The 24,687-nt window shown below is 36.9% G+C and overlaps 2 protein-coding genes across 2 annotated transcripts in view; both read left to right on the forward strand.

Moving 5' to 3' along the window:
- Positions 1-2,749, forward strand: part of ORMDL1 (ORMDL sphingolipid biosynthesis regulator 1) — a 13,644-nt gene extending 10,895 nt beyond the window's left edge. Inside the window, exon 3 of the mRNA XM_007949511.2 lies at positions 2,614-2,749. Coding sequence (XP_007947702.1) covers positions 2,614-2,749 — 136 coding nt within the window. The remainder of the gene's footprint in view (positions 1-2,613) is intronic.
- Positions 2,750-8,527: 5,778 nt separating this feature from the next.
- OSGEPL1 (O-sialoglycoprotein endopeptidase like 1) lies at positions 8,528-20,507 on the forward strand. The gene is made up of 7 exons (XM_007950536.2): positions 8,528-8,748; positions 16,321-16,708; positions 17,519-17,723; positions 17,800-17,948; positions 18,742-18,872; positions 18,997-19,068; positions 20,429-20,507. The coding sequence occupies exons 1-7, from the start codon at positions 8,528-8,530 to the stop codon at positions 20,505-20,507; spliced, it is 1,245 nt and encodes a 414-aa protein (XP_007948727.1).
- Positions 20,508-24,687: the final 4,180 nt, after the last annotated feature.

The raw sequence follows: 24,687 nt of genomic DNA on the forward strand, positions 1-24,687 counted from the left end.
ATCATAAAGTAGTCAAACTTCTTTTTCCATGTGTTTACAGCACTTTGAGAAAAAAATTTTAAATTTTTTTAATTGGTTGGCCCATGTAAAATTAACTTCAAAAGAAAAATGATCTGTGTGGTCTAACAAAAATATATGCAGTAAGAAGAATAATAGTTATTCAGACAGCCCTAAGTTTGGATTTTGGCTGTACTGCTTTCTGACTGACTTTTGGCCATTTTCTTGAAAGCCTAAGTTTCCTCATTTATAAAATAATAAAGAAATGCATTTAACACATATAAAGCCTGGCATGTAATAAATATTCAATAAGAGCTAGCACAAAAAGCCAACTAAGATGTACCTGTGTAAAACCTTCATACTTCTAAAAGTATATTCTTGACCCACAGGAATGATTTCAAATATTCTGTGATTACATTGCTTATGTAACTGGAGAAACAGCACTAAAACCATTTATCTGGCATTGATACTTTTCAGAGGGTTTTCACATTTTCTTATAATCATTTGTGAGGTAGGTGGAACATGCAGTATTATCCCAGGTTTTTAGGTAAACAGACCCAAATGCATGACCTTGCTTAAGACCTCACAGCTAATTGGAGACAGGAGCCTAGATTAAAGCCTAAACTCCTGGTTTCTAATTCAGGCCTCAATCTAGTATATCCCTTGGTATCAAACTGTTTCTCACCTGAGTTTTAAATCCTTTCAAAGCCCTCTATAGATTTTTGTAAAAGTCAGGTAATTTTCATATAATCTACACATACAATTAGTTTTTATTAAAAGACATAAAGGGGTCTTGTGTTACAGGGCTATAAAATGAAGCCTTTCCAGGTGGGTTTAGTATTTCCAACCTATCAAATTAGAGATTAAGCCAGTAGTGGTGATAAGAAATCAAATGAGATTACTAACTAGTATCCTAATTTGTTCAGTGAACGAAACCAAAACCAAACTCACTGCTATAGAGTTGGACCCAACTCATAGCAACCCCTCCTTGGGTTTCCAAGGCGGTATCACTACAGAAGTAGATTGCCCAACCTTCCTTCTGAGGAGTGGCAGGTGGATTTGAACTGCCAGCCTTCTGGTTAGCAGTCAAGTGCCTTAGGCACTACCCCACCAGGTATTAAAAGCAATCTAAGTATATGAAAGCAGGAAAATGGATTTAAGGTGAAGATTCGGGAATATGGTTTATTCTCAAAGAATTTGCTACTCTATAGTTTGTAAAATAGGGGAAAATTACAGAATTTTTCTATCTAGATAGTTCTGAAAATAAACAATCAGTGAATACTGGCTTTGATGTTTTTAGTCATACTTGGAAATAACTGTTCTTTGTTATCTCCCCTTATGGGAAACAAATGATAGTAGTTAGAATACTTTTCTCATTTACGTACTCTGAAAGTAATTAGAAAGACACTTATATGGAAACTAACTTCCTAGTTATGATTAAGTAAGGTATAATGTTTTATTCTTTACATCTTACCTATATTAGGACACTCTTTTAGTAGCCAGATGATGTGTCTACACTCTGATATACCCTTGGGTGAAACTAGACCAGACCATCTGACTCAGTGATTTGTAATCTTTAAGACTTGTTAAAACTAATTCTCTGATGTTGGATGTCTATAAATATGTACATGCATTCAGTTATAGCAAAACAGCTGGAATTTTACAAGTGTCTTTCAAGTTTCCAGTTAAACTGGTTATGGACCTATTGAACTACAGTATGGAAATGAGAACATCAAAAGAGCAACTAAGTATTTGGTTTTTTTTAAAGATAATGAATTGTACTGATTCACACTCAAACTCACTGCCATTGAGTCGATTCCTTGGGTTTTTGAGGCAGTATCTCTACAGAAGTAGATTGCCCAGTCTTCCTTCTGAGGAGCGGCTGGTGGGTTTGAACTGCCAGCCTTCTGGTTAGCAATCAAATGCCTTAGGCACTGCGCCACCAGAGCTCCCTGATACACACTAGAACCCATTTTTCAAAGTGGTTCTTAGCTTTTTTGGTGGGTCACAAAACCCTTTGACAATATGGTGGATGCTTTAGATTCAGATCATCCCTTTGAAAATATATACACAAAATTGCACCTGAAATTTCATGGGGCATATGAACTCTAGTTTGAAAGCTTCCTGCTTTAAGAGATCCTAAGTAGTAATGGTAGCATAATGGTTAAAACATTCGCTGCTAATCATAATGTTGGCAGTTCAAGCCCACCAGCTGCTCCTTGGGAGAAAGATGCGGCAGTGTGCTTCTGTAAAGATTTACAGTGTTGGAAGCCCTACGGGGCAGTTCAGCTTTGTCCTGTAGGATTGCTGTGAGTCAAAAACAACTCAACGGCAGAGGGTTTAAGTAGTAATGTGCTTTATTGAATGCATATAACGTAAATGCACAAATGCAAAATGTGCACATTATTCATTAAACTTTTAAATCCCAAATTAACTTAGACCCAAACTATTCCTCTTGTTTTAGTGCTCAAAAGCACTAAAACCGAGCTAAAAGCTAAAAGCACTGTTTGAGGTATTTATGTTTCAGTGGCCTTTTTTCTATCTTTGGATTTTCTTTGATTCTAAATAATTGCAGTTTTGGATGTTACATGTATTCTTAACTTTTTATTTCTACAGATATTTTCTGGCAAGTTTCTATACGAAGTATGATCCAACTCACTTCATCCTAAACACAGCTTCTCTCCTGAGTGTGCTAATTCCCAAAATGCCACAACTACATGGTGTTCGGATCTTTGGAATTAATAAGTACTGAAATGTTTTGAAAACTGAGCAAAAATTTTTACAGCTACTCAGTTCCCTATAAGGAAGGAGTAGTTGGTATACTGCACTGTTTCTATGATAATGTGAAGTAAAAGGTATTTGCATTAAAGGACCAGTTAATGGTTCTTTGTATACTGTTTTGAAGTGCAGATTTTCACTAGAAGATGCTTCTTTAATGCATCTGTTATATTGCTGAAGAGAGGCTTTACAGGAAGGCTGGGCAGGCCTAGCTCCTAAGTTAAATGGCTATACAGTAAGGGTGTATTAGATAAATCCAAGTTAAAAAGAGATCTGTAAAAAACTAGGGCTAGCTTAGTTTATAATGAATGGGCATTATGTTAGGAGAAGAAAATTTCCAATCATTCAGTCATGGTCATTTTAAGCAGGTATACATGTAAACCATAATCATCTCTTTAAAAGTTTATTATAGATTATTTTATTACCATACATATTCCTACCTTCTTGTTTTATACAGGCCAGGTTCGACCTTGTTTTATGAGTTTATTTTTGTAGTTTTGTTGGCTCAACATTTTGCATTGATAGATGAAGTCATTTTTACATTTATTAAGTTACTGAGCTCATGAAGGTCCACCTTCATGACTGATTGGTGATAGAAGATAGCCAGGTATCTTATAAATAGCTTCTGAGTCAGACTTCTAATTTTGGAACAAACTAGGTTTTGTTGCTTTTATAGACAGGAAACCAATTAAGAAGGTAATTTATTTCAAGCAGTTACAGTATATAGTAATTTAAAATTCTCTGCTTATTGGTTGAGCAACTTGTTAAAATCCGCCATTCTTTAGGAAAAAATGCAACATGGACAGCTATATAGCCAACCTGTGATCTGGCAGAAACTGCTTCTCTAGCTTTAGTACCAAAGTAAATAAGGGAACCTTTTTTTAGCTGGTCTGCAGTAAAAGATAACATCATTTTTTCTTAGTCCCCGTACTTTCAACCTCCATGTTTTGCCCATTAATATTTTTGCCTTTTAATAACGTGAATATTAATATAGATAACCCTAAATGATTCAAAGCCCTAACCATATTGAAATTCTTGTGATGTGGGGATACTTCCTAAAGTTGTTGACTTGAATTAGAAGAAATAATTATATATTACTTTGAGAAGTGAACGTGTGTAAAAAAGAAAACGGTTCTGATATGGGATGAAACTGAAAAACTCGGTAATATTTATAATCAAAATTAAAGGAATAGAGTTCTAAAACAACAATCAGTTTGTTTCAATAAAGTGACTTTCAGTGGGTAATGATCACTGTTTTGTATTTCAAAAATATTGAGTTTAGAAATCAGTTGTATGATTCTACCTTTGTATGTTTGTCTTTATGTATTTTTAAATAACTGGTAATCTATACTTTAATAAAAATGTTTTCCTTGGTGTCAGATTATTTCAAAAGCTCTCCAAATTCAGTCATTAAAATTACACTTATTTTTTCAAGCTATTTTTAAGCAAATGAATTTGTACAATTAAGATAACTAAAAACATTCCTTTGTCTTTCTTCATTTTAAAGCTTAAATATCTCAGAAGGCTTACATCTTTTGTACAGACCAGAGAGAGAAATCTGCCTGATTCAGGCTGCCTTCTCCTACTTTCCCTGCTTTCCCCCCTCAATATTTTAAAAATATTTTTTTAATAGATATTTGAGAGTGACCCCTTGTGCAGAGTGGTACTGCACCATAGGGTTTTCAGGGCTGACCTTTCAGAAGCAGATGACCAACCCTTATTTCTCAGGCACCTCTGGGTGGTTTTGAACTGCCAGCCTTTCAGTTAGCGGTCTAGTGCTTGAACATTTGCACCACCCAGAGAGTCAGAGTTGACTGAGCAGTCACTAACAACAACTTTGTACTGGGTATTGTGTGTAGATAGTGTGTAAACAGGACAGACCAAGTCCCTCCCCTTATATTCTTAAATTCTAGTTTGAGAACAGATTAATAAATGAATAAAATACATGCTTCATGATGTGATAAATGCCATGCTCCACTACTTCTCACTGCTGTCAAGTCGGATCCGACTCATAACCACCTCTCCCTGGGTTTCCAAGGCAGTATCACTACGGAAGTAGATTGCCCCATCTTCCCTCCAAGGAGTGGCTGGTGGGTTTGAACTGCCAGCCTTCTGGTTAGCAGTCAAATGCCTTGGGCACTGTGCCACCAGAGCTCCCGATAAATGCCATAGGGAATAAAAAATAAGCAGATAAAAGAGAAACTTTCAGAAGGGTCTTGCCTAGAGATCCTAACTGAGAAGGTGATATTTGAGCATAGACCTTACTGGCATAAAGGAGCAAAGAGTGTAGCAATCTGGGGAAAGTGCATTCTCAGTAGAAGTAATGGCAGATAATAAGACTGAAGCAGGAATGAGGATGGTGTGTTTGAGAGGAAGAATAAGATAACCACGGGGACTAGAACAAGCGAGGAGGACGATGGTGGCAAGTGAGGTCAGAGAAATAGACAGGGGCCAGATCATGTAGACCTTTGTAGACCAAGTTAAAGAGTGGATTTTATTCTAACTATGACAAAGCCATTGGAGAGTTAATACAAGTGATTAAAGGTTTTGGTTTTTTTTTTTAAAGTCACTGGATACTGTTGAGAATAAACTTTAGTGGGTTAGGGAGAAGGAAAAATAGGAAACTAGTGCAGGCAGGAAATGATGGTAGTTAAGACTAACTAGGTAAGTAGTGGATGAATTGGTGAGCGGGTCAGATTTGGTGTATGTTTTGCAGGCCAGGCCAGAAAATGCTGACTTGCAGGTTACTGAAACTGATCCAGAGGCCTTGTCCATGAAATGAGGACAGTACTTACCTCATAGTGTTATTGTGAGGATTATTGTGGGTGAAATAGGTACAATGGTGCCTGGGTACATTGTTGGGTGCCCTCAAGTTGCTTCTGATTCATGGTGATGTTATGTACTACAGAATGAAACACTGCCTGCTCTTGGGCCCTCCTCACAATCACTGTGATGTTTGAGCCCATTGTTGCTGCCACTGGGTCAATCCATCTAGTTGACGGTCTTTCTCTTTTTTTGCTGACCCTTTGCCAAGCATGATATCCTCCAAGGACTGGTTGGTTCTAACAGCATGACCAAAGTCCAAGAAGTGAAGTCTTGCCATTCTTGCTTCTAAGGAGCATTCTGGTTGTACTGAATCCAAGACGTTTGTTGTCCATTTATTATTATAACAAAATTTTCTAAAAAACTAGATTTCAACAAAAACGTTTCTGGTCATTATGAATTTGAGTATGTGTATCTACCATTATGCTATAACTCTGACTTCCAGAAGTATTATTTACTCATTTTTTTGTGCCCAAAGTGTCACACAATATGCCAGGCAAGTCTATCCTTGCATTACATAATCTTTGCTTATTAAAACCTTACAGGCTACCATAGGTGAAGAAAGATTCTTGGGACAAATCCATTTGAATATTAACAAGTTCACATAATAAAAGCAAAAAACAGCAATAACAACAAAATAGGCTGACGAACGTGCAAGAGCATGAGTACATACTTTGGTGAAAATTGCATATATACTTAGCAACCAAGGACCATGTAATGTGTTATGTCATATATATATATATATTCTGCTAGCGTAGTGCCTAAGGCACTTGACTGTTAACCAGAAGGCTGGTGGTTCAAACCCACTCCTCAGAAGGAAGATGGGGCAATCTACTTCCCCAGTGATACTGCCTCAGAAACCCAAAGAGGGGTCGCTATCTCACAGCACATAACAACAACATATATGTGTGTGTGTATATGTATATATATGTGTATATATATATATATATATATATATACACACACACACATATACATATACATATACACACACATACATATATATAATTTTTTTTTTAGGTTAAGTGAATTTTTGCCCTCCCCCCTCTTTTCTGTTCATTGCAAAAATAAGTCAGCCCCAGACTATATTCCCAGTGAAGAGGTAGTAACGGTTTAGATTATATGAAAGAAAGCTCTTCCGTTCTCTGCAAACACTGTACAAGCCCTTGGAGGAGTTCCTAGTTTCCATACTATTTCTACGAAAAATACTAGGTATCACAGGTCACAACTTCTTTTTTGGTGATTAAACCCCCCAAAATGGTAAGACGAGTAATTTACTGCACCCTCTTCTCACAGTGGCACTCGAAATGCAGCCAAAGGGGGGGTGGGGAAAAATGTAGCGAAGTGTTTAGAACTTAATTCAGACAAACCAGTGTTCGCCCTCCGCTGACCGCTTATTAGCTGTGTGGCCCTGTAGAAGTCTCGTTAAGTAGGAATCTGAGAGAAACGCACCAACACATGCACAGAGTCTGTGACAAAGGAAACCCTTTCATTTTCAGTCACTCTGAGGTAGCGTTCCACTTTCTAGGGCAGTATGGGCCTTCCCCCGGCAGTCCGAACGCTCGCACTACGTAGATGACGTCACTTCCCGAGCGTCCCGGGCTTTGTCTGGCAGTAAGAAAGGGCGATGGGCTCTGTTTACTAGGGAAAGACGAACAGCAGTTTCTGCGGCTTACTAGGAAGGTGGGTGGAATTGCTCACCCTCTCTTTACCGATGCTTTCGCACGCCTAGAAAAGCAGTTCGCGTCTGAGTGCCTCGTCTTCTTAGAGGGGGCAGAGACCATAGCTGCCAAAGTCCTTTGAATTTACTCAGGAGGCTTTTTGGCCCGAAATGCTTAGCAGAAACCACTTCAACCAGGCTAGCGTGTAGTCCTGCTGAGGTTTGGTGATGCAGTCTAATTATTTTTTTGCAGTGTGTCTGCGCTGCACTGCTCTCAGCTGCCTCTGCCAGTAACTTGCTCGCGCGTCTCTAATCCAAGCGTGCCCTCTGTCCCAGCGGACTGGTCCATATTCTTCGCTCTTCTTTGAACCTCGTAAATTTTTCATTAGTGTTACAGCCAAAGGACCTAACTTAACCATCCAGGAAAGTTCTAGGATGGGTGATTTTGGGGGCATGAAATTAGTTACTTAGCAATCTGCAAACACTAGGGCACTTTAGTGATGGGTTGCTTTTAATTACAGTACCTAGGAAAATACTATTTGGAAAAATCCTTGTTATGATAAACCTCTATAGTAATTGAGGTTTCATTGGGAAGATTGTAATTAGTGTATAAAATAAACATTAAGTTGCAGTCCTTTTAGACGACTTAAGACTTGTTTTATGAGAATGCTTGTTCCTAAACTACACTACATATTGTTTTGTGTTTCATCTGAACACTGTTGTTTTTGAACCAGATGATTAAATTTTATTTTGAAAGATGTTTCCAGAAAAGGAGATGCATTTATTTCTATCTGTTTTGTTTTGACTCTGTTGTTTGATTTATCAAAAACTACATTTAGCCTTAATTTTAGCTATCAAAAAAATAACACTTTCTAGAGGACAATACATACAGTGGTCACACTGTAATAGTAACTTTTATATAAAAGTGTAATGAATAGTTTGATAAGAACAGCATGAAAGTAATAGTAATAAACACTAAAAAAGAAATATTACATGCTACTTCCCTCTTTGCCTTCTTAAAGAGCATTCTAGTCATTCATATTACTTATATTCACAGACATGCTACTTTCAAAAAAAATTACTAATTTTATAAACTTTCCTATAATATAAAACTATATAAACTACAGATTGAAAAATAAACTAAGTTTTTAGAATTTTGCTAAACTGAATAGGTGGCTAGTAAACAGATAGTTGTTTGTACCTAATGTCACTTCCAGATAGTAAATTGTTTCTATGATTCTTTTCCAGGAATTATCTATAAAAATAAATATGATATTATTGAATAAGACAGCAGGAGTGTTTCCTAAATCATCAAAAAGGAAAATTTATGAATTTTTAAGGAGTTTTACTTTTCATCCCAGAAAACTGTTTCTTCATAAAGTAGTATTGGGAATTGAAACCAGTTGTGATGATACAGCAGCTGCTGTGGTGGATGACAATGGACATGTGTTAGGAGAAGCAATACATTCCCAAACTGAAGTTCATTTAAAGTAAGTAGACATTACCTTGGAGCCCTGTTGGGGTCGTGGTAGTAGTTAAATGCTTGGCTACTAACTGAAAGGATGGCAGTTTGAACCTTCCAAGCTGCCTACAGAAAAAAGATGTGGCAGTCTGCTTCCTTAAAGATTGACAGCCTTGGAAATTCTATGGGCAGCTCTACTCTGTGTGAGTCAGAATTGACTCAATGGCAGTGAGTTAGGTTTGGTTAGACATTATTGTATTTCCACTTTTTTTGCAAAGTAAAATGAAATAGTTACTTGTCATGTTGTGAGATGCTGTCGAGTGGGTTCTGACTCATGGCAACTTCATGCACAACGGAATGAGACACTGCCACGTCCTGTGCCGTCCGCACAATTGTTGCTGTGCTTGAGCCCATTGTGGCAGCCACTGTGTCAGTGCCTCTTGCTGAGGGTCTTCGCCCTTTTCACTGGCTGTCTCCTTGAGCAAGCATGGTGTCCTTCTCTAGGAACTGGTCCTGCCTGACAGGATGGCCATTGTACAAGAGGCAGAGTCTTGCCATCCTTGCTTCTAAGGGGCATTCTGGCTATCCTTCATCTAAGGTAGATTTGTTTATTCTGGCAGTCTGTGGTATAGTCAATATTTGCCAACCCCATAATTCAAATGGATCAGTTCTTCTGTTCTTCTTCAGGCTTCCTTATTCACTGTCCAGCTTTCACATGGGTATGAGGTGGTTGAAAATACCCTGGCTTGGGTCAGGCACACCTTAGTCTTCAAAGTGACATCTTTGCTTGTTAACACTTTAAAGAGGTCTTGCAGCAGATTTGCCCAATGCAATATGTCATTTGATTTCTTGTCATATATAAAAGTTAAATTTTAAAAACATATTTCTTTCATAGATAGCATTCCAATAACTGCTATAGGACAACCTCAAACCTCTAAGCCTGACTTTTAAGGCTATCTACAATAAGGTCCCTAATCCTATTGCCAAAAAGATTTTGCTAATCCTGCTACCAAAGACCAGTACTCATCTGTCTGTCTGTCGTATTGTGGTGGCTTGCAGGTTGCTGTGGTGCTGGAAGCTATGTCACTGGTATTTCAGATACCAGCAGAGACATCTATGACTGACAGGTTTCAGCGGAGCTTCCAGACTAAGCGAATAGATGGAAGGAGCTTGCAATCTGTTCTTTGAAGAATTGGCCAGTGGAAATCTTATGAATAGCAGTGGAACACTGTCTGATATAGTGCCAGAAGATGAGCCACAACTGTTCACATTTATACATGTAACTAGTGTTAGTACCTATGTAAATAATAGCATATTGTTTGAAGCATAGAGTTTATAAACTCATTTACAGAGACCAGCTAGGCATGAGTAGTCTGGATATAAAGTGGAAAACGCCTAAAGAAGGTTACTTCTAAACTCCAGCTGATTGTTGCCGTGCATGAATGTAGCCCCTACGTTATTATATCATTAGAATTTTCAAGAGAAAATGGAAATCAGATTTGTAAGTGTGATATCTTTGAATTTTTTTAATTAGTAGGTTATTCATAATGTTCTAAAATACACTGAAGATCAGATATGCCTTGTTGTTGTTAGGTGCCATCAAGTTGGCTCCAACTCGTGGTGACCTTGCGTAAAACAGAATGAAACACTGCCCAGTCCTGCACCATCCTCACATCCCTTGCTATGCTTGTGCCCATCGTTGAAGCCACGGTGTCAATCCATCTTATTGAAGGTCTTCCTCTTTTTTGCTGACCCTCTACTTTACCGAGCATGATAATCTTCTCCAGGAACTGGTCCCTTCTGACAATATGACCAAAGTAGATGAGATCAAGTCTGGCCATTTTTGCTTCTAAGACACATTCTTGCTGCATTTCTTCCAGGAGGTTTGTTCTTCTGGCAGTCCATGGTACTTAACAGTGTTTCCCAGTACCACAGTTCAAATGCATTGATTCTTCTATGGTCCTCCTTATTCATTGTCCAGTTTTCACAGGCATGTGAGGCTATTGAAAATACCAGGGTTTGGATCAGGCCCACATTAATCTTCAAAGTGATATCTTTACTCTTTAACATTTTAAAGAGGTCCCTTGCAGCAGATTTGCTCAGTGCAATAGGACGTGTAATTTCTTGACTGCTGCTTCCATGGGTATTGATTGTGCATCCAAGTAAAATGAAATCTTTGACAATTGCAATCTTTTCTCCATTTATCATGATGTTGCTTATTGGTCCAGTTGTGAGTATTTTTGTTTTCCTTATGTTGAGGTATAGGAGCTCAGGTGTCATAGTACCTAAGGCAATTGACTGCTAACAAGAAGGCTGGCAATTCAAACCCACCAGCCACTCCTCTGAAGGAAGGTTGGGCAATCCACTTCCATATACATCCCACCTCAGAAACCCAAGGAAGGGTCGCTATGAGTCAGATCTGATTCGATGGCCATGAGTTTTTTGAGTTATGTTGAGGTATAATCCATACTGAAGAGTGCAGTATTTTATCTTCATCAGTCAGTGCTTCAAGGCATCTTCACTTTCAGCCATCAATTTACAACATTTGAGTAGTGCAAAAGCCTGACAATTTGAAATCACAGGCCTGTATTTGGATCCTGAGTCAGGCCCTAGTATTGGCCTTGCAACTTTAAGGACGTTCTTTATCCTTTCTGATTTTGTTTTTACATAGTAAAATGGAAAAGATAATACCTGCTTCTAAGATTATGAGAGATATCAGAAATAATATATGGGAAGAGGCAGAGTAGGCCTCAAGTGGTAGAATGCCATGTGGAAGGAACCGTGGAGGTGTTAGTAAGGTGCAATGAAATGCTAGGAAGTCCTTGCCTTCAGGAAGCTTAAGCTAATTGCTCAGACGTGGTATGCAGACCCACCAGAAGAGTTAACAGTGCAAGGCACTGTAAATTCAGTATAAAACAAGTGTGTAAGCAACTGTTATTACCATGTCTCACCTCCTCAGTTTTCACCAGTATTAGATTTTTAATGTGTAAATGTTAACTGTACAGAAAGGCCTACTCTGATGACTTTATCTAAATTCAGTATTCCAGCCTACTTATTTTTTATCACTGTATTTTACTTGTTTTCTTCATAGTTCTTTTAACAATTTATAATTACATATTTATTTACTTAAGTAAAAATATTTTCCTCAAAAGGCTAAGCTCCATGGTGGCAGGGTCTGTATCTGTCTTATTTACTACACTATGCCTAGTGCTTGGCTTAGCCATCTGTATTATCAAGATGCTTTGTGGCCTTGAAAGATGGTTAGGCCTTCAGTGAAGGAAGACAGAAAGGATATTGTAGCCTGAGTGAGCATTGTCAGCAAAAAGAAGTGCAAAATTATGAGACAAATACTCAGTTTAGCTTAAGTAGGCCAGTTCAGGGAATACTGGCTTCAATGGTACCATCTGCACGCTCAACTTGAATACTTGCAATCAGCAAGGCAGTATTTGATGCTCTGTGGTACAAAGATGTATAAGATATATAATCTTTGCCTCTGAGCAGCTCATTGTTTAAAGTGGTTAAGATTGTAGTTTTGTATCCTTTTTCTGCCACTTACTAGTCTTTTTTTAATGCATTTTATTGAAATTTATGTATGAAATATACAAACTAAAGTGACATGAGTCAATGCTTTTTTTTTTTGCAGCGTTCCCTCCCCTCCTCTCTCACCCCTGGTAACCAACAAATACAGTTCCTTTCCAAATATAAACCTTTCCTTGACTTTTTACAATAATAAACTAATACTATATTTGTCCTGTGATTGAATCATGTTATCACATCCTTTGTTGCTTTTGTTTTAGTATTTACTAAATATTTGTGCTGGTCCTCTTTCTTTATTTTGATGTGAAGGTTTATCAGTTTTCTTTGAAGTTATTCTGTGATTTATAATTTCTATGCAAGTTTAGAACAGTTTGTTCTATCTTGTAGTTGTCTTGACTTCCTTACCATTTAGAAGTTCGGTAACTACACAGTTTTATCCCTCTTTTTGGTTTGTAGTCATCTTCATTTGTCAATCGATGTCTCTTGTTCCCTGGTTACAATCTTGTAGGCTTATTTACTTTGGATACGTCTATAACTGGGTTGGTTTCTGGGTTATGTCATCATGTGTGTTAATGGTCAGTTGTTGTTTGCTGTTGTTGGTTCTCTGTCCAAAGGGCTCCCTTTAACATCTCTCATAAGCTTGGTCTGGTTTTAACAAATTCCCTTAATTTCTGCTTATCTAGAAATGTCCTAATTTCACTGTCATATTTGAGGGACAGTTTTGACAGGTATATAATTCTCAGTTGGAAATTTTTCTCTTTCAGGGCTTTATATATACCATCCCATTGTCTTCTCATCTGCATGGTTTCTGCTGAGAAATCCAAGCTTGTTCTTGTTGGTTCCCCCATGTAGGTAACTTTTCGTTTTTCCTATGCTGCTTTCAGGATTCTTTCTTTGTGTTTGGTTTTGGTGAGTTTGATGATGACATGTCTTGGTGATTTTCTTTTGGTGTCTATCCTGTTTGGGGTTCATTGGACTTCTTGAATAGATATATTCTCATCTTTCATCATACCAGGAAAATTTTCTTCCAACAACTCTTTGACATTTTTTTTCTGTGGTGTTGTCTCCTTCTGTTCTGAAATTCCAGTGACATGTAGGTTATTGCTTTTGATGGTATCCCACATGAACCTTAGGCTTTCTTCATTTTGTTTTGATCTTTGATCTGATTGTTCCCTTTCCAAAAAAGCATTGAGGTATTTGCCTTCAATCTCACTAATTCTGTCTTCCATTGATTCAATTCTACTCCTTTGCCTGTTCAATGTGTTATCCACTTCTAAAAATTTAGTATTAATCTTCTGGATTTCTGTGTGTAGATTTTGTATCATTTCTAATTTTTCATTTATTTTGTCATTTTGTTCTTGTATTGTCTTTCGAAGCTGTTCTAGGGTTTTCTCTCTGCTTTACTCTATTTTGTCAGTGTTTTCCTTGATCTGTCTCTCAATTCACTAAAGGTACCTAAGTATAATTCTTTTCAATTCCTTATCAGGGAGTGCCAATGCTGCATATTCTTCAAGGATGAGTTTTGGGTCTGTATCTTGGGCCCTTGTTTCTCCTGCTTTATCTTGCTTCTTTGTGTTCATTGTGATGCTCTGTTGTCTCCAAGACATTGTGAGATTTTTGTGTTTATATGTAATTGATGATTGTATGTTGGAGTGACTTGCCCATGATTTTCTTTTTCTTTGTTTCTTTTGTATGTTGTCTGCATAACTAGGGTACTGTGCTGTGCTCCTCTATTCATTAGTTGGCAGCACTTATACACTCATCGCCTGTCTCCTTTCCACCTGTCTGTCTCCTGTATGTCCCTGCCGTCGTTGGCACATGGAGCTTAGGTCCTGTTTTTGTTCAGGTTTTTCCACTAGTTGGTGCCTAGTCCACTTCTGTATACCTCCCTTCAAAGATCAGGGCTCCAGGATTATCCCCTGTATCTCTGTCAGTTGGTTTCTCTTTTCTTTGTTGAAGAGCTTGTCTGCCTATTCCTGCATCTTACCGGAAGTTCCAGTTGCCACTTACTAGTTTGAGACCTTGAACAATTTTTTGTGGCTCAGTTTTCTCATCTGTAAAAGGGGATATTGCAACTAACTCATAGTATTGTTGTGATGATTGAATGTGAATCCTTTTTAAAACATTAACACAATGCTTGACAAATGGCAGGGGCTCAAAAACACTAGCTCTATTACTGCTATAAATAAGTGATGAGGACAAGTAAACAAATCATTGCAAAATGTGTGAAAAGTGCAATAATAAACGATTGCTGTGGAGAGCATCCCTTCTTCCAACTCAGAAGCCTGAAGGACATCCTCGATTTCTCCCTCAGTGCTCCATATCCAAATTAGTCATCCAGTCATAGTCAACTTACCTTGCAAATATTTCTTAAAACTCTCTTCTTCCTCCCCATCAATAAGCCTTTATTGCCTCTTGCCCTGTATTCTTGCTACAGCTTTGAGGCTAAATGGCTCCCCTGCCTTTTCATTAGTGTTGCTCTCTCATCATCCACCCTTCATACTGTTTACAGATCATAGTAAGACAAGACTATATGCTTTAAGAATAAAGCTTTGATTGTAGTCATCTCTTTTGTCTCTTGTGATGGCATAATCCTTGGAAGAAAAAAGATAAAGAAGAAGCACAGAGAGGAAAGGAGGTAGGCACAAGGGAAAAGGAATAAGCAGGATAGAGAGAAGTTGGGCTTAAAGTCTCCTAAATATCAAGAAAGTAACATTTTTAAGTAGGAGAAGTAACAAGGTCAGCTCTGTGCTTTAGAGCATTCTCTGGCAACACAGTATAAAGGGTGGACTCCAAGGAGCAGAGACTGTAGCTAGGGAAGTACAGCTAGAAGGCTGTTCAGTAGACTGAGGTAGTGAGGGATTTTGAATTTGGTGGTGGCAGTGGATATGGTAATCAATTTAAATGTGAGGGAAAGAAAGGAAGTAAAGAGGAACCTTGAAACCCAAGTGATTAGGAGGTTGTTGATGACATTAATAATAGGGAATATAAAAGAAAAAGTAGCTTTAAAGAATTAAGGAAATGGTATTTTAATATGGATTTATTGAAATCAAGATCTTTTTGTGTGTGTGTGCCTCAGCAATATCTTTCTTATTCCTTGACACAGTATATATTTTAACAATTAAATAAATGTACATTGAATATTTCCACTGGAGATTATCATTTCTGTGTATACAACTAGTGTATTTTACATCAAATCTGTGAAGATGATTCTTCAGAATGGTTTGCATTTTGAAGACCTTCTATTGCTCTGCTTCTCAGATTATAAATCAGTCACATGCTGTGCTAACAAATTTGCCTCTAAATTCTTTACTCTTGACATTTGGAGTGGTCACTCACTGTTTGTCCACCGTGGACAAAAACCCATATTACCTACTGTGAACATGGATTCCCAGACTTTGTTTCAGAGTTATAAACTGTCTGCTGTCCTGCTTTGACTTCGAGTGTATGTTTAAAACGGAACTTTGCCACTAAACTGTCTTCATGATTCACTCTGTTAGTGTTGCTTTTCTGCCAGTCATTTCAGCTGAATCTGTTTGATCTGAATCACGTTTGACACTATGGTCTCTCCCCTTACATCCAGTTAGTTATTTCAGCTTCCTAAGCTCTCCGTCCTTCTTTGTTCCCTACTACCCCCCAGTTTAAGATGTCATCACTGTACACAAATGCTTTTGCAGTAACCTCCTTAAAAATCTCCTGTCTGCAGAGAGATTAATTTTCTTAAGATATTTTACCCTGTCTTGCCCTTTTTCAAGACATTTTTCCTAAAATACTTTGCAATATTATTTTGGTGCTTTCATTGGTCAACAAACAGATCCATGGGAATTTGTTGTACACAAGTTAGAAAAGCCTGAGAAGGAAGACACTGGGGAGACATTATGCTCTCATTCACTATATACTGAGTTTTTATTGTAGTAGCATTATAAAGCATGTGTTTATTTGAAAATACTTGAAATATATCTTTGATATATAATGATTCATTTGAAAGTATGCCTTTAGCTGTAATATAATTTTTCTTCTTCTATTTTTACAATCTTAAAATTTTTCTTTTTGTTTCTTTCAGAACAGGTGGGATTATTCCTCCAGTAGCCCAACAGCTTCACAGAGAAAATATTCAACGAATAGTGCAAGAAGCTCTTTGTGCCAGTCAGGTCCCTCCAAGTGAACTCTCGGCAATTGCAACCACCATAAAACCAGGGCTTGCTTTAAGCTTGGGAGTAGGCTTATCATTTAGCTTACAGTTGGCAGACCAGTTAAAAAAGCCCTTCATTCCAATCCATCATATGGAGGCTCATGCCCTTACCATTCGGTTAACCAATAATGTAGAATTTCCTTTTTTAGTTCTTTTGATCTCTGGAGGTCACTGTCTTTTGGCATTAGTTCAAGGAGTTTCAGATTTTTTGCTACTTGGAAAGTCTTTGGATATTGCACCAGGTGACATGCTTGACAAGGTAATGTATATTTAAATTAATTTCTCCACTCTTTTCTGTTATGGTGTGTGTATTTCAATTAAATAGTGATGGATGTACTACTATTCATCTATGTATTTCTAAATAATATTAAACTGAAAAATTTATGCTCAGTAAGAAAAAAATAAAAAGTCATAATTTTGTAAAAAGATTTTCTTACCCATTCCTAATGTTAGAAAGTTTACATCAATATACAAAAAGGCTCAAATAGTTTGCAATTGTAGGTATGTGATTAGTCATAATATGTGTGAAAGGGCTTTGTAAACTGTAAAGCACAAATGTAAAATAAGAGGATATATATAAAGGTTAACATAAGATGCCCAAAGTTCTGTGATTAAATCACATAATTCCTGTTATCACATGCAAGAAGATTCCTTTTTTCTTTATTTTAGAATAATACAAAGCCTATTGCCATATACCAAAAAAAAAAAAAACTGCTGCTAACAGTGGAAATTATTGGAAGAAAATATAGAACAGGTACACATTTTTAAACATCTTTAAGTAATCATTGTCAAATTAAACCTGTTTTCCAACCCTAACAGAAGGTCAAAAGTAGATTAGGTAGGCAGTGCAGTGGGATGCTGTTGTTCAGTTGTCAGGAGGAATAGGGTTGTCTGTCTTTACTGACCACCAGTAAAAGGATAGCATGTAATTATAATTACTGTATTGTAAAAGTCTAGCATGTTTTGTTCATCCAGGTTTTTTAGTAATATTTCATTTCCTTTGCATCTTTTGGTTTCAAAATGTACAATTTTGTGATTCATTAGAAAAATGTATGTTTTTGTTTTATAGGTAGCAAGAAGACTTTCTTTAATAAAACATCCAGAGTGCTCCACAATGAGTGGTGGGAAGGCTATAGAACATTTGGCTAAACAAGGAAATAAATTGTGTTTTGATCTCAAACCCCCCATGGATCGTGCTAAAAATTGTGATTTTTCTTTTACTGGACTTCAAAACATTGTTGACAAAATAATAATGCAAAAGGAAAAAGAGGAAGGTATGTTTCTAATTAGCAAAATTGGACCGATAAATCATCCTGGATCGTGCCTAAAAATACCTGCTTATTTTTGTAGGCATTGAGATGGGACAAATCCTGTCTTCAGCTGCAGACATTGCTGCTGCGGTACAGCACACAACAGCATGCCACATTGCGAAAAGAACACATCGTGCTATCCTGTTTTGCCAGCGGAAAGGCTTGTTATCTCAGACTAATGCAGTACTGGTGAGAGTTTGTCATCTCATTTTGTAGTAGTAATAAAAATTTTGTAGTATATTACTTCTCTTCCTAGAGTTTAATTGACACTCTGCATAGGATGAGCAGAGCTTTATGCCATGTGCTAGCCCTGACAGTGTGAAATTATGCAGAATAGAGAAGACTCACTAATGGCCATTTCTTCTGTAGGTATGATAGCTCATTGGCATATCTGTACAGCCTGTTGGGCAAAAAAAAAAGCCCAAGGCCCTGTCTTCTCATTGAATTTACAAGAGGGTTTGCAGTAAAGAAACCAAATGTAGTAACTACTATCACTGTTTTTAAACACAAGTTTATTCATGTTCCTTTGATGAAATCCTTTTAAATGTGCCTTGATAAACTTTCTGTATGACTAACTGTATCGTAAACTTTATCTTTAGAAAATTATAAATTAAAATGGGAAAATGTTTAAATGATGGTAGATTCACAAAGTGAAAAATTACATGAATATTAAACACAAATTTTTAAATATTATGTATTAAAAAATGCTTATAAGTAAAAAATATAAAGTCTAAATTATTGGCCTAGTATTTAGAAAAAGATTAGAAGAAAATGTACAAAAATGTTAATAGTGATTGTATGTTGATACTGAAATTGTTAATTATTTTCTTCTCCAAATTTATATCACTTGCCTCATTTCCTACTTATCAAAATGTGATATTTTCTTATTGTATCATGTTGATATTTTCCCTAGGTTTAGCTAACAGCTTGATTCATATCCATATGTGATAGTTGTTAATTTTAGCCTTCTAAATTCCTTAAGGTTGCATCTGGAGGTGTTGCAAGTAACCTGTATATCCGAAAAGCTCTGGAAATGGTAACAAATGTAACTCAGTGCACTTTGTTGTGCCCTCCTCCCAGACTGTGCACTGACAATGGCATTATGATTGCATGGTAAGCCATGGGATGTATGTGTTTCATTCATAATTATGTAAAAACTTGTTGCCATTTCATCATACTAAATTGCCTTCCTTTAAATCTTGGAGCTATTTATTTTATTTTAATAACTTTTATTTAGGAATGGCATTGAAAGATTACGTGCTGGCTTGGGCATTTTACACAACACGGAAGGCGTCCGCTATGAACCAAAGTACGTGATACTATTCATAATCTTTATGCAAGTTGCATCATACAAGTCAAAGCCTGTAATCTGCTTTTACATACGAGGACTTCATTGACATTCTGGTAGTACTTGAAGAAAAGTCACATTAATTTCATGAAAATCATTTCCTTTGTGTCAAGAATAAGATTTATCTTATGAGAAATACTTTTACTACAGTATCAAATTACAGAAGTTTTGACATATAATATGTTAGAAATAGGCTGTGGATATGGGTAATGAATTCCATCATTTGGGACTAGAATGGAAACCATGTCCAATGGACTTTTCCAGCGTCAGGATCTCAGGACCAGCTACTATGCTGGGAAACTTAAGGAAAATGTGCAAAAAACATTCTGGTGTGAAACTAGGTTGTGATTATGCTTCTCTACAAGCAGCTGAGAAATGGCCAAGAAAAAAATAGCTATTTTTTATAAAACCTTTTTCCTCTCCCAAATCAAAGTGCAAAATATAGCACATTTTTTCAATTTACCATTAAATTCTAGTCTAAGAGTTAATTCTGGGCTAGTAAAAGATGGTTATGTTTTGTACTCTAACATACCTCTGTTTTGAATATTGTTTCATCTGAAGTTTTAAAACTTGTAAGCCTTGTGGTCCATAACTAGATAGCTGTGGTACGTGAACCACAGATTTTTAAGGATGCTCATAAATGAGCATAGTAATGTTAGGAGGAATCTCTTACACTGACAGCCTAGGCTCACACAGATTATGTCATCTGATCCAGTTGTGTCGTCTTAAGGCAGGGTTGAGGCTAGAGATCATGGCTTTTTCTTGGTTGGGGTCACCCCAGGGCCTTATCTTGGGCAACAAAGAAAAGCAGAGGCTAAAATTATGTACTGAACAAACAGGGAGAAGCTAAGACCTCTCCTGTTAATAGTATCAAAGGAAGGTACAAAAAGGTTAAGCTAGCTTTTGAAAACTCAGAGTGGATTCATAGAAACCTGGATAATTTCTAAAATATGAATGGCCACAGGTTTGACTTTGGCTAGATGGTGAAATGTTTCTGCCCTTTTAATTTTGTTGAGACTTAAATGACTTAAATTTCATTTTCATTTTAAGTCTTTATTTATTTATAGTATTTGAAAGCAACAGAACTGTTTCTTTAAAAAATGTCTCAATATTTAGATTTCTTTTTAATAAGACTGGCCCATTTTCCTGACTTGAGATGCCACTGTATTTGTATACATTCAAGAACCATCACTACATATAATGAATTATACATTATATACTTATACTGTTGTCAGAGCCCTAAGCTAATATATTCTGCAGAACTGGTAATGTTCATGAAGCAAATATTTGAAATGATGTGATTTGTCTGATTATGATGCAGATGTCCTCTTGGAGTCGATATATCAAAAGAAGTTGGAAAAGCCGCCATAAAAGTGCCACAATTAAAAATGCAGATTTAACATTCACTTTACCAAAAAATCTCAAAAGGTAGGATTTCAGCATTAAAATTGTCTCCATTTTTTTGTATATTAAATTGTAGAAGACACATAATATTACCTATTCATCAGGGCTTTCTTTTGTTATTCCTTTTCTTATGTTTGATGCTTAAGTTGTTCTTCTGAGAGACTATATTAATATGTTACGATTTTGTAAAACAATATGATTTCTTTATTATAGAAAACCAAAGTAAAATACTTTGTGGATAAAAGAAATGTATTGATCTTGGCAAGTAGAAAGAAAAACCTTGGAAGAAACACAGTGATTCTGCTAAATCTTAGTTAGATCATGTTTTGGTTACCTAGTGCCACTCTGACAGGAATATACCACAAATGGGATGGCTTTAACAAACAGGAGTTTATTCTCTTACAGTTTGGAGGCTTTAAGTTTGAGTTCAAAGTACCAGGCTCTAGGGGCTGTGTGAAAGCCCCTCAATCTTGGGCTTCAGTTCTGCCTCCTGCTCCCAGCCCATTGAAGCTAGAGACATCTCTTCACTCAGGCAACTATTGGCTGCTAAGGCTAACAAGCCCAAAGTTGACAAATAAAATGGCACAGTCCCGATGTTACCAAACCACATGACAGGCCATTAATTGAAGTCCATTGAAAGTCCCAAGGTTGGCAGAGCATGCCAGGCTGCTGAACAATGACACAGCTACATGCAGGGTTCAAGCATGCCATAAGCTAGAGACCATTCCCAAAGCTTCTGCTTATATACAGGAAGGAGAACACATCCCTAAAACAGCTACTCAGCTGTTTGTGGTGGATCCCACCATGATTGTCAGTCTCATCATACGGAATAACTACCACCCGCTACCCAGCCACTCAACCAGGCCCAGAAAAGTTGACATACAACTTCAACTACCACAGATCATTTTCCCACTTTCTCAAAATCAGGATAGTAGAGACTGTTTTTTGACTCTTAGTGAAACATGAGCCTGACTTCTGTAATAAGTGGGCAATTTTAGAAAGGTAGCCAGGTCAAGATTATATCATATCAGAGAATTCTAAATCAAGACAAAAGATAATTTTCTTTAATAGAATGGATGTTGTTAATTTTAAAATGTTATTAATTGTCGTCTCTATAGTACAGGGGATAATATGTCAATATGTTTTCTAAGATCCTTCTAATTTGATATTTTTAAAAATTTGACATGCAAATAATGCCTCAAGTGTATATTGTACTCTTTAGTTGACTACCTACATTGTCATTACTTTTTTTAAAAAAAAATAATATGTAATCAGGTAAAAATAAATGAGTGAAAAATATTATTTTATTTTTTTACCCAAAACTTTCAATTGTTGAAATTAACAATTTATCGCATTTTTTCTGCTCAGATTAAAGCAATTTGGCTGTTCTGTCCTTTGAATATGAAGGTGATGTTACAGAGTGTTTATTGTCCTTTGAGAGGTTTACATTAAATTATGTACACTAGACCAAGTTGTTACCCTTCTAATCAGTGATTGCTTTGCTTTATTAGGAAACTAGGTATTGAGAGTAAAAATCTAGAGTGATAAGATTTCTTATTTTAATATATTGCCTAAGGTAATCTCCCTTTTGAGAAGTTCCATCAGTAATTCTCATTTTGGAATTGTGATCATAGAGAATTGCTTTATGATCATCCATTTTATATGAGAAATAGAAAATAAACTCTATATGAAGGAACATACAAAGATAGCCAGTATTTATAAAGCTTTGAATTCTTTTATATTTTAACAAATTTTGTATATGTGTGATAAAATTAGTTTGCAGATACCACATTTTACATATGGATTTGCATTCTGTATCATATGAATCTGAGTTCACAGAGAAGTGTAATTATTTCCTGGGACTGTTACAGTCAGAAACATATACTAGAAAGATGCTTACCTGTGTTTTATTGACTATGCGAAGACATTAGACTGTGTGGATCATAACAAATTATGAATAACATTGCAAAGAATGGGAATTCCAGAACACTTAATTGTGCTCACAAAGAACCTGTGCATAGACCAAGAGTCAGTCATTCATACAGAACAAAATGATACTGCATGGTTTAAAATCAGGAAAAGTGTTTGTCAGGGTTGTATCCTTTCACTATACTTATTCAGTCTGTATGCTGAGTCTATATTGCTATAACTAGGAGCTCTGGTAGCATAGTGGCTAAGGCACTTGACTGCTAACCAGAAGGCTGGCGGTTCAAACCCACCAGCCACTCCTCGGAAGGAAGGTTGGGCAATCCTACTTCCGTAGTGATACTGCCTCGGAAACCCAAGGAGGGGTCGCTATGAGTCAGGGCTGACTCGACGGCACCTAACAACAACAACATGCTGAGCAGTACTTCAAGAAGCTGGACTATATGAAGAAGGATGCAACATCAGGATTGGAGGAAGACTCATCAACAACCTGTAGATGAGACAGTCTTGAAGCACTTACTAATAAAGATCAAAGACTCCAGTCTTCAGTATGGGTTATACTTCAACCTAAAGAAAATAACAGTCCTCACAACTTAGCCAGTAAGCAACATCACAATAAATGGAGAAAAGATTGAAGTTGTCAAAGATTTAATTTTACTTGGATCCATAATAGGTACCGATGGAAGCAGAAGTCAAGAAATCAAATGATGTATTGCGTTTGGCAAGTCTGCTGCAAAAGACCTCTTTGAGGTGTTAAAAGGCAAAGAGGTCACTTTGAGGACTAAAGTGCACCTGACCCAAATCATGGTGTTTTCACTAGCCTCATATGCATGTGAAAACAGGGCAATGAATAAGGAAGACCGAGGAACTGATGCCTTTAAATTATGGTGTTGGTAAACAGTATTGAATATACTATGTACTGTCAGAAGAGTGAACAGGTTTGTCTTGGGAGAAGTACAGCCCCAGTACTTAGAAAATTGGATGGTGAAACTTTGTTTCATGTACTTGGACGTGTTATCAGGAGGGATCAGTTCTTAGAGAAGGACATCATGCTTGGTAAAGTAGAGGGTCAGTAAAAAGGTGGAGACTCTCTATGAGATGGATTGATGTAGTGGCTACAACAGTGGGCTTAAGCAAAGCAACAACTGTGAGGACGCCACAGGACTAGTCAGTATCTCATTCTCCTACACATGGGGTCGCTATGAGTCAGATCTAACAGGACAGCACCTAACAAGAACAACAACATTAAAATTAAAGGCCGTATAAACTATGAAAGAAAAGTTTATCCCATCACAAATATGAAGTAGGAATATCTATACTCTAAATTCTTAAAATTTCAAAATATAAAAATTATACCGTACTGTAAGCACAAATAGCAAAATTGAGTTCTTGATACAAATAACAGAAACTACAGGTGTAAAGGAAATGGACCAACTCTGGAAGCCTTCCGATCTTTAGACTTTTCAGTAGCTGGCCACAGGGAAAGGAAGGGAAGAAAAAGAAGTAAAGTCAAGTAAGAGAGAAATAAGGAAATGAAAAGGGAGAGAGAAATACTGAACTCTGTATTGGCAATCATATGTGCCGAAATGAGCTGTAGTCCCTCTAATGCAGGCAAATTGCTGAGACCCTCTATAATTTGTCCTTTCTCATCTAACATCAAGAGAAGATGGCAGGAATACACAGAGTCACTGTACCAAAAAGAACTGATCGATCTTCATCCATTTCAGGAAGTGGCATATGATCTAGAACCAATGGTAATGAAGGAAGAAGTCAAAGCTGCAACGAAAGAACTGGTGAAGAACAAGGCTCCGGGAATTGATGGCATACCGATTGAGATATTTCAACAAACAGATGCCCCATTGGAGGCACTCACTCAGTTATGCCAAGAGATTTGGAGGACAGCTACCTGGACAACTGACTGGAAGAGATCCATATTTGTGCCCATTCCAAAGAAAGGTGATCCCACAGAATGTAGAAATTATAGAACAATATCACTAATATCACATGCAAGTAAGATATTACTGAAGATAATTCAGAAACGTTTGCAGCAGTATATTGACAGAGAACTTCCAGAGGTTCAAGCCGGATTCAGAAGAGGACGTGGAACAAGGGATATCATAGCTGTTGTCAGATGGATCTTGGCTCAAGGCAAAGAATACCAGAAAGATGTTTATTTGTGTTTTATTGACTATGCAAAGGCATTTGATTGTGTGGATCATGACAAATTATGGATAACATTGAGAAGAATGG

This window comes from Orycteropus afer, unplaced genomic scaffold (genome assembly GCF_000298275.1).
Source record: "Orycteropus afer afer isolate SDZICR_OR568_19922 unplaced genomic scaffold, OryAfe1.0 scaffold00001, whole genome shotgun sequence".
Taxonomy (NCBI): domain Eukaryota; kingdom Metazoa; phylum Chordata; class Mammalia; order Tubulidentata; family Orycteropodidae; genus Orycteropus; species Orycteropus afer.

Excerpts from the sequence above, each read along its gene's own strand:
- OSGEPL1 (XM_007950536.2), top strand. The coding sequence starts at position 8,528 with ATGATATTATTGAATAAGACAGCAGGAGTGTTTCCTAAATCATCAAAA. Across the intron at positions 8,749-16,320 it reads CAAACTGAAGTTCATTTAAA|AACAGGTGGGATTATTCCTC; the intron begins GTAAGTAGACAT and ends TGTTTCTTTCAG. Across the intron at positions 17,724-17,799 it reads GCAAAAGGAAAAAGAGGAAG|GCATTGAGATGGGACAAATC; the intron begins GTATGTTTCTAA and ends TTATTTTTGTAG.